General features: G+C 31.5%; 1 protein-coding gene across 2 annotated transcripts in view; it reads right to left on the reverse strand.

The window, feature by feature from the left end:
* The window catches only part of LOC106470159 (sideroflexin-1-like), a 15,746-nt gene extending 7,512 nt beyond the window's left edge, over window positions 1–8,234 (reverse strand). The window contains exons 1-6 of one of the 2 annotated variants that reach the window (XM_013930689.2): window positions 8,146–8,234; window positions 7,126–7,313; window positions 6,179–6,349; window positions 3,775–3,873; window positions 3,398–3,473; window positions 1,013–1,098 (exon numbers count right to left, since the gene is read on the reverse strand). In XM_013930689.2, the coding sequence (XP_013786143.1) occupies window positions 1,013–1,098; window positions 3,398–3,473; window positions 3,775–3,873; window positions 6,179–6,349; window positions 7,126–7,286 (593 nt within the window). In that variant the 5' untranslated portion in view covers window positions 7,287–7,313; window positions 8,146–8,234. The remainder of the gene's footprint in view (window positions 1–1,012; window positions 1,099–3,397; window positions 3,474–3,774; window positions 3,874–6,178; window positions 6,350–7,125; window positions 7,314–8,145) is intronic. The other variant, XM_022398736.1, reaches the window with a different exon arrangement.
* Between the last annotated feature and the right edge of the window lie 2,691 nt (window positions 8,235–10,925).

Genomic DNA, 10,925 nt, shown 5'->3' on the forward strand with positions numbered 1-10,925 from the left:
CCCACATGAAGCATAATTCAATGAGACGGAGACCAATACGGAAGAAGATATGTTCCGTAAAATTAAGAGACTTTGTTGAATTGTAATTTTGTGTTTGTAATTCTGTACAGTTAATTAAGTTATTGTTAATTGTTATTGGTTTATTGTATGTGGTTATTGTTCGGGACGAACAATACTAAGGAGGGGGCAGTGTTGGGTCATCGAGGTCACGTGACTGGTGTGGCACCCTCTAGTTTCTAGAACTATCTTGTTCTTTCAGGAATGCTCTAGTATTTACTAGATAGGGTAGTCGGGTATATAAATAAGAGGGGACAACATGACCCGAGGAGAAGGTAATGTGTGTATAGACAGTGAGTAATTGATTTGCAGTCAGAAGTATTATTGAGCACGTTCGTTGTTATAGCGTTTGTTTAGCGCGATTGTTGAAGTTAAGTGTATCGGTAAAGTTGTATTCGGAAAGAATAAACCAGTTTTATTAAGTAAAGAACTTGTGTCGCAAAAGTTTCATCGGAACGAAGTTACGGAAAGTTAATTAACAAACGGAGACGTAACAATAGTTTTACGTGACAGTAATCAATGTGATTTATTAATTAAGTTAACTGTCCAACCCTAGATCAAAAACACTAAAACTAATCACAAGAAATAAACATTATTTGTGAAACTCCACATTTTTCAATCAGCTTGTAAGCTACTTGCTTGTCATAACAACTTTTCTAAGGTTCTTATAAATTATCATTATACCTAATATTTTGGTAGACGGGAATATGTAATCGCTATTTTGGGAGAATTACAACATAATCATGGACATAATATGGTTTGATGCTTTCTGATAAAAACATGATGGCAATGTTAATTGAAATCCTTATATATACACATACAGGAATTCTGTCATTAAATGTGATTTGAATCCAAACGACTGAAATGTAATAAAAGCAACTATTAGGAATTGGATTCACATTACATATATGTAAATTTGCTTAGGAGAAGAAATAAAACTAGATATGTTTTTTACCTTTGCCTCATCATTGGTATGTTTACACAGTTAGCAGCGGCTACAGCACAGAATGGAACAAATCGGCCGATCAAGGGAGAAGCTTTCTGCACGTAAAAAATAAGACACGTGAAGTGCTCATATAAGTTCTTTAATAAATGTATCAAAAAATTAAGTATTTAAACAAGATATATACTATTTTGCATTCAAGGACAAAAAAAACTACTATTAAAACAATTCACGAATGTAATTAAGCCCTGGTATTGGGCAAAAGGCCTCGTTGGCATGGATATGACAGATATGTCGTGTTTGACACATATTACAAATTCTTCTTTGCTTTCACTCATACGTTCTTGTAATTAACATGTCAGAATTAAAATCTGATCTTCGCCAATTGTCAAATAGAAAGGCTTTCAGTTATATTTCTTGATAGTATAAATATGTTGTTGTTGGGCTTAGGATTCTTCTACAGTAGGTGTCTGACTTGTTAACGGTAAATTCAATAATGAATAAACAGCACGCACTTCACTTGTTTTCAAATAACATATATATATATATATATTCAGAACAAATTAACGTATATGAAATAAATTCTTCAACACTATAGATGTTATGGGCATATCATAAATACTATATATGTAGTTCTCTCCTTTTTGTCAAATGTCCACTTAGGCCTATTCAATTACTTTGGAATTTCAGTTGACAAGCTGAACTATCTTCTCTATTTCTATCGCACTAGTATTCTCTGAGATTCACTTACAATTGTGGCGTGAGTTACTGTAATCATTTGGTCTTCTTTCTTTTGAAGATCCTCTATTCCTTTTGTCAAAGTGCACTCAGGCTGATTCAATTACTTTATAACCATGCTTTGATGGAATAAAATTATTTTTTCTTATCTTCTTTTCTACTGTTAGTTTCACTCTAACATATTAAACATTAGGCCTATGTCAATTGTTAGGCCTATCACTTCTATTGCAGTTAATTTCACACCAACTTTATTCTCATTTACTATTATCTGTCTGCTGCTTCCTGCTCGTCTTACGCTATTTATATCTTTATTACATAATCGTCTGTCCGCCTTCTATATTCTCAACATCAATGAATTATTAACAAAACTTCCTATAATTGTCTGCTTTTAACTCTTATTATAACAAAAATTAAACAATAATAAAATATTTACTCACAAAAATAAATTAATCACAAATATCTAAACCAAACAGTCTTTTATATCATGACATAACATATTTCTCAGCAGTTTGAATGTAGTTAAGCAAACAAAACAAATGCACAAGAAAAATAATTACAAAAGTTAATTTATCCTGTTAAAAATAACGTATTTTTAGTTACAGCTTTTAAATATTTGTGGCATACTACAGCATACAGGTAGCCAACTAGCTAATAATTTTTTTTTCATATATACATATATTAATCAAACTTAATTTTTTAGCCAATGAGTTTATTTGTTTTTGGATATTTGCACAAAGCTACTCACGATTAAATGCACTATCCATCCCTAATTTTGAACTCTCGAGCTACTCTTATCTGATTGAATAGTGAGACTTGATCGTCACCCTTACAATGCATGCACAGTCATGAAGTGTGGAGAATAATATTTTTATGCTGCCAATTGAACATGAACTCGAAGATCTGGCACTCTAACCACTGGGCCACACTGAGCCTGTGATTAAGCCATTTAAAAGTTTTTAATACAGTCAGAATCATAATAGCACTAAGCTCTTCACATTTTTCACACAAGTAGCTTTCCAAGTCACAAACAAGAAAATTAGACTTCAAAAGACAACCTTGAGCACTCTTGAACAGTTTACTGTTCTTCTTCACTCTTCTTTACTCCTGAAGAAGAAGAGTTGACTGTTCTTCCTCACTCTTCTTTACTCCTAAAGAAGAAGAGTTGACTGTTCTTCCCTCACTCTTCTTTACTCCTAAAGAAGAACAGTTGACTGTTCTCCTTCCTCACTCTTCTTTACTCCTGAAGAAGAACAGTTTACTGTTCTTCTTCTTCACACTTCTTTACTCCTGAAGAAGAACAGTTGACTATTTGATAGAGCTTAAATTTCTGGGTCTTTCGAAATCTACTCGATTTTTGTGTGTAATTTTTATGCTAATTCTTTAATGAAAGGAAGTAAATTACACACTCTAGCTGAGTAATTACACTATTTTAATACATTCTGGGCATGTTCTGCAAGTAAAAGCATTAGATAAACATAGTTTAAGCCTGTTAGTTTGTCATCACAAACCACAGAATGCTTTATTACTATGGCACAATCAACTTCCATAAAGCAGTACTTCTAAAACTTTTAAGTGATCATATAAATCACCCTACTGGGCTGTTTTCCATCTTTCACCTATTATATTTTTTTTTCCAATAAAATAGTAATATAATATTACCTTCACAAGACTGTTCAAACTCAAGGCAGTGGCAAGAGCCCCAGAAGTGGCAAAAACGTAGGACAGGCTCAACTGGCTATAATGTTAACAAAAATCACTCTGATTAGAAAAATCTGGAAGATTAATGTAAAAACAATTCATTCTTTACTTTTAAAGTTGTAAGCATTTCTTTTATTTGGACAAGCCTAATGACTAATTTAGATAACAATATTTGTAGCTGTCCCACAGTCTCCTCTGTCAGATACTTAAAACAAATAACAAAAGCAATGGGTGAAGAAGCATGTATATAATCTACAACATGTTTGATGTGTTCAACAGCCTTGTATTTATTCCTTTAATACATTTAATGTTTTTTGAAGATATTTGACCAAACTTACGACAAGGAGATTGGAGAATCTCCACTACGGTTGGTGTAGTTAACTACTGCATTGAAAGACTGGTTAATCCACTGCCAAAAGACAACTTGAGGTGTTGTTCTGTACAAAAGAGAAGCAAAAATGTACAGGTTAAACAAATAATTGCCTTAATAACAAGATTAAATAATACTATACAAGCTAGATCCCTAGATAGTTATTACGAAAAAATAAATAAATTTAATATTAAAAAATCGCAAGAATCGACTGGAATGCTCAACATCAAGTCACTCTAAGTGTCAAAAGTAAGCTGAAAGAGTCGAGTTCCTACATACAAGAACAAAATAGGTATGTGAAAAGTTAACACAAGTGTTTACACGTGTAAAAATTCAGAAGAGGAAATTTTTACAGTAATCAAATTTAATTAATGACTTATTGCAGTAATAATTACTACTGGATAATTAGGTTTATTTTTTTTTATAAAATAATGTGATAACAGTTGTAGTTTTCTTTGACATTTAAAACTATAAAGTTTGAACAATTTACACAAACAGTAATTCAAATGTATTCTTAATTCACTATATTACACAAATTTCTCGTGATTTAGTAGTTTAGAATAATAGATGACGTAATCATCCATTGTTTGTGAAATTTTACATTACATGTAATCAAATGGAAGAAAAAATATTGCTAAGGTTGTGAAAATTTTAACTATTCATCAGATTTACTGCATCCTTATATTATTTACCTCTTACACATGTAAATACCATTGCCAGCAACAAAAGTTAGGTAATAAGATCCATTGACATTGATGGAAATATTTAGATTTAGTGTGTGTGTGCTTTTATAATTAATTCACCAGTTGGTCAAACATTTAGTTTAAATTGTTTACTTTTTTCTTTGTCAAGAATGTATAACTTATTAAAAAAATTTAGATAAGGTGTAGGCTTGTTTCAAGAATGAAAAAACAAATAAATCTAAATTCCCAGTATCTTAAAAACAATTAACATAACATTATATTAAATGGGTTATTTTTGACCTTCAAAACCAATACACTGTTATAATTATGCTGTAGATCTGTTGAACTTGTTACTTGATTGTATCAGTACTGTATATACAGAGAGTTAAATATTTTATATTAAAACAATTTGAATATGCAAATCAGCAAGTCATGGCCAATATAAAGTCACAGTAGAATGTCATGTATCAGAAATACATTTTAATATTGTTTGGAATTTTATAAGGTGGTTTGGTAGGAATTTCGCAAAAAAAAACTACTTGAGGGCTATTAGCATTCTCAAATGAGCCTGGGATAGTTGGAATAATCAATTTAATCATAAATTTCATTAATCAATTAGTTTAAGTGACATTAATTGATGTAATCAGTGACAATTGATTAATCATGTTAATTACCCAGCTCTATATAATAGTTTAATTCTATCTACCCATTAGTACTTTTAGTAACACTTCTGAAGTCTACAATTATTAGACTGTAAGAAAAACAAGGTGACAGAAGTCCAATTAGCCTATTTACGTTGCCTACACATCCAATTAACCCTCAAATTACTGACTTATTTTTGTATGCAATAAACAACTGGTGGGGTTTCTATACTGCATCATATTGAATAATTTTGTTTTTGCCTGGTTCAACATTCTGTGTTAAAAAAAAATCATTTTCTATGTAAAGTACATAAAGTACCCCTGCAGTAATTAGTTAGGTTAATTCAAATATGGATGGTATCTTCATTTACATTTTTGTGTGAGGTTCGTATGCTATTAGCGACCCTGTAACTAACAATGTTATGGACCCACAAGCAATAAGGTGCATAAATAGTTTAAAAAAAAAAAGTGTTGAAAAAGCCAATGGAGCCTCATCTTTAATTCGTCCATTAAAACAAACAAATATAAAAAATTTTAAACTTTCTACTTAATTTTTTACACCAACTTAAATATATATTCCTTTACCTCTATAATCCTATCTAATGCAACAATAAAAGAATTCAAGCAAACAGTATAGACCAAATCAGGCAAACCTTTCTATTAGTTCAAAATTCTTATCAATTTTTTATTTATTTTTAAATCTATGAACCATGTCTACATCTAGGCATCTAAAGTTTAAAACCTATTACCTTTAGTTTTGTGGAATGATTGAGACATGGAGTTAGTATTACTAACTATTCAAACTATTACTCTCGTCTTTATTGTGTGTATTATTATTATTTTCACAATGTTTCAACCAGTGAATTCTCCAGCCATCATCAGGCGTTATATCAGACATTTTTGTATGCATCACAACCAGAAAGATTTTTGTGGAATTACCAGAATTTGAACCTCCAAACCTATGATACCGAATACAGGCATTCTTACCACTTGGCTAGAAGTATCTACCCATGACTATAATTTCCAAAAATACAAATACTAAGCTTACTTGTAAAAGGCTAGCATGCATCCAGTAATTGACATGTTCATTGGCACCTGAGCTGACATTCTACCAATCAGAACCATCTTCTCGCCAGTATCTGGATGGAAGGCGGAGTCGTACACATGTTTGGCATGCCAAAGCTCGTCTTCTGTTAAATTTGATATATCAATTCCTTTCCTACAAAACAATAAATCTTGTTTTCACTCTAGCACAAAATTAATGAATGAAGACTAGTAAATATTAATAATTCCTTGTACAAGTAACAATGACTTCCACTAGTCGAGAAATTAAAGCAGAGTGAGTTTAGTAGAAGCAGTGTGAGACAAGGACATGGTCACAATACATCAACACACTGTATGTGTCTGTCTAATTTAAATAGCAAAAAAAGTTATTATACAATTTTTACTTTTTTAAAGAAAATGTTCAAGCATTTTGATGAAATGGACTTTACAGTAACACATTTGTAAATTAAGTGTAAGTTGAGAAACCTTTATATAGTTTTACTAAATTTTTCAGTTAACTTACTCTATCACATGTGCAACAAAAGATAAAATGTTTTTTTTTTATTTTCTACAGTGACAAAAAAAGAATTGATTAGATTCAATACTCCATAAATTCATTAAAACTATCATAAAATTCTCAAACATTTGATCCATTTAATTAAACAAAATTGTTCTTGCCCATCAATTGCTTTTAATAATATTTTTGTACATATATTTTTCTAAACACTTTAAAAACTTTTATCCAAGCTTTTCTAACCCACAATGTGCACTGTAAGTAAATTAAAAACACAATTAAATTGTACAATATACAAATGCAAAGGATGTGAAACACTTTAGAAAAATCAAACAAAAACATTACTAATAAGAAGACAAATTTTTTTTATTTACTTTGGATTAATTATTAGTTCAAAATTTTATATGAAATAATTTATCCATAAAAAAATTATATACCGGTATTTGGTCACAATTTCCCTGGCACTTTCTAACTGTGATGATGTGCACAGTAAATTCAAGGGGTTGGTAACAGTAAAAAAGTGCTTAGCTCGGCCCCAGTAAGTAGACTGATCCCAGCGTGGCTCTTCAATGTTAATATTTCTTGAAGCAAGACTCATTTTGGCTTCAATATTGCTTGAAAATCTCTGTGAAAAGATCAAAAAATTTATAGTGTACTTCTAGATCTTTAACATACACACACACACACACACATACATATATATATATATATACAATAATTTTGTGTATTATCATAGCAGGTATGTGTGTATTTTGACTTGTACAGGGCTACTGTTCACAAGTGAGCCTTTCACAATTGCAGCTGTGTATCAGGTGGCCCCTGGGACAGCTACCTTACCAGTACAGATGCTATTGTTATGTAGTACAGCCTATAATGTAGGTGCATTTTCTATTTAATTATTCTTGGTTGAAACTATGATCACAAGGTCTAATACTTTATTATACAAGAAATGCTAAAGTAAATCTATTCTATAATTTTTTCCACTATTTCAGCATTATTTCATCTCTTATATATATGCGTTTTTCCAATTAAAACTATACTCTTGTAGAGTTACCTTAAGTTATATGGCATTTATTAACAAAAAGTCACGTGCTTTTAATTAAATTACTTAATTAGTTAAGTATATGGCTAGTCTTACCAATTATTGAATTAATTTATAATTTATGGCTGGTTTCATATCTTCTTTAATCCATATTTTAATTTACCTAGCATAAAATATGAAGCAAAATAAAACATGTTAAATTTTAATAAGTTTAATAAAGATTATATTAATTATATATGTATCATATGGATATTAACTTTTGTATAAAAAAACAATCCCTAGCCATGACTTTATACTGCACTTTAGTTTGTTACTGTTACATTATATTTTACAAAACTACGCAATTTAAAAATAAAACGATCGAAACCATATTATTAATTAAACGCAAGTATTTTTGTTATTTGTTTCTACAAACCTTGTAAACTAAAAGTTACGAAAAATATTATTGAGAGTTACTACGGACCAGATGTCTCACGAATCTGAAGATGGAGATGTAGGTCACGTTGATACGTATGGATATATAACACGTTAGTTTTAAAAAGAAATATTAAACCATATTTTTTATATATTTAATTGTACTTTAAATCAAAACTAATTGTAAATAAAATATTTTGTTTACGTTAAGTATTTAGAATACAGCTAATCATTTTAATAAAGATCTCCAAAAGTACGACAAAAATAATATATTTTAATAGATGACTCAATAAAGTGATTCGTGAAAAAATATTTTCTGATGGTAGCATATCTACATGTATCAAATAAATTATACGGTTTCATTTGAATATACGCGAAAGATACACATAGAATATATTGCGTTTGAATTAAACCTAAATGGCATCAGGAAGACACTCTTCGTTATACTTATTCTGTAGTTTGTGTGAAGTGGTCGGCAGTATTAGTGTGGTGTTATATTTGTTGTTATATCGCAGATTTATTTCCTTTTTATCAAAGGTAAAATTGAAAATATAGATTTTTACCCCAGTAAAAAAAATAAAAAATCTGTAATATTATCTTTAAAAGCTGATCCGCTCTGTTATATCGAATAATAAATTAGACCCCACTCCATAATACCATTCACATACTTAAATTAATTTAGATTACTATATAGTGAGTCAAAATAAAAAGAATTTTAAAATCCCATAAATTAGAACACATTGTTTTAACATTATCCTGTTATTGGTAGATTCTTTTATATTATCTCGAGAAAATAATTCTTCATACAGTCCACGTAACGATAATAAATTATTTTATTTCCTCCGTACGTTTCTAGAAATTTGAACGCTTGTACACTGCTGTAATTTGCATTAGGCCTATGTTACTAATGGCGTTAACTAACGTAAAACAAATCAACTTACTTGTAAAAAGTAATCACGATAGCTAACACACTGATTGGTTCACTCTCTATCTTGAAATAATCCTACTTCCTGTTTCCATGACTATTTTTCAGTTCGCTCTCACACTAACCTAATGATTCTTCATGGAGTGTCTATTTATAATCTATATTTGAATATGCTAAAAAAGACTTGATATGACATCCATAGAACTTCCTAGGCCTTCTACGTCCTCTAGCTAACAAATTAGAACATTAAAAATATAGCTTACCACAATAAGAACACTATAGGACCATTTGGCTCTTCAAGTCTGTCCTTACACACCCAATTTTAAGAAAGTTTAAAAATTAAACTCACCCTAAATCAATAATTATGGTAAAAAATAAAACTGTCGCTTTCTCATCCTATTGTTACGACAGTGGGGGTCACGTGACGAATATTCTAGAAGATTCGCTAGTGTGTTACAACAGCGGGGGGTCATGTGACGAGTATTCTAGAAGATTCGCTAGTGTGTTAAGGCAGTGGAAGTCAAGTGACGCTGGTAGCACGTGTTGAGAGTCTTAGAAGTTTCTAGAACAGGCAGTATTATCGTATATAAATGCACTAGACAGTGAGAGAGACAGACGGAGGCAGAGACGAAGCAGGCAGAGAGAAAGAAAGAAAAACAGCGATTACGGTCGGCGGGAACTGAGGATAGCAGACACAGAGATCGGAACTATAGTTGGCGGGGACGGACAATTAAGTCTAAGCGCGATAGAAAGTGAGTGAATTGTTGTGAACTATAGTGTGTGTAACTGTGAAAATTAAGTGCATTACAAAGTTGTATTGAGGAAGAATAAACAAGTTTTATAGAGAAAGGACTTGTATCTTAGAAGAATTAACAAACAAACATACAGAGACGTAACAAATTGGTGTCAGAAATGGGATAAAAAATAAGTAAGTAAAAAATGGAAACGAGAAGCGGCAAATCAAACTACAGCCTAGCAGACTTGATGGCAGCAATACAAGAGCAGCAAAAGAAACAAGAAGAACAAGAAGAGAAATTACAACAGTGGTTGGAGGAAAAAGAGAAGAAACAAGCAGAGACAACAGCAGTGGCAAGAAAACCTGTAACAGTGGCAGCTCGAACAACAAAATAAACAAGAAGAACGAGAAAATAAACAGTTGAAAGAAAACCTGCAACAGTGGCAGCTCGACCAACAAAATAAACAAGAAGAGAGGTTACAACAGTTGTTGGAGGAAAAAGAAAAGAAACAAGAAGAGAAATTACAGCAGTTGTTAGAGGAAAAAGAAAAGAAACAAGAAGAACGAGAAAAGAAATTACAACAGTGGTTGGAGGAAAAAGAAAAGAAACAAGAAGAGAGACAACAGCAGTGGCAAGAAAACCTGCAACAGTGGCAGCTCCAACAGCAAAATAAACAAGAGAGACTACAACAGTGGTTGGAGAAGAAAGAAAATAAACAAGAAGAGAGATTACAGCAGTGGAAACTGGAACAAGAAAGGAAACAGGAAGAAAGTCAGCAGCAACTACAGGAAAGCCAACAACAATGGCAAGAAATACAAATGGAAAACATTAGTAAATTTAAAAGCGAATTAGATACATTAAAGGATGATCTATTGTCTTTTACACAAGGAGGATACATTAACTATCGACTTAACCAACTCCAGACAATGGCAAGCCCCTTCCAGACCCCGCAGCTAAACCCTAATGCAGACATCTTCAGTCCTGTTAGAAGTCACATCACAGATATGAATGTCAGCAATAGGGGTGAGCCACTACGAAGGAAGCCACAGGAATTCGATGGGAAGGCACCATGGGAAGCATATAGAGCACAATTTGAGCTACTGGCAGAGAAGAATGGAT

The sequence above is a fragment of the Limulus polyphemus genome, unplaced genomic scaffold (genome assembly GCF_000517525.1).
Source record: "Limulus polyphemus unplaced genomic scaffold, Limulus_polyphemus-2.1.2 Scaffold3850, whole genome shotgun sequence".
Taxonomy (NCBI): domain Eukaryota; kingdom Metazoa; phylum Arthropoda; class Merostomata; order Xiphosura; family Limulidae; genus Limulus; species Limulus polyphemus.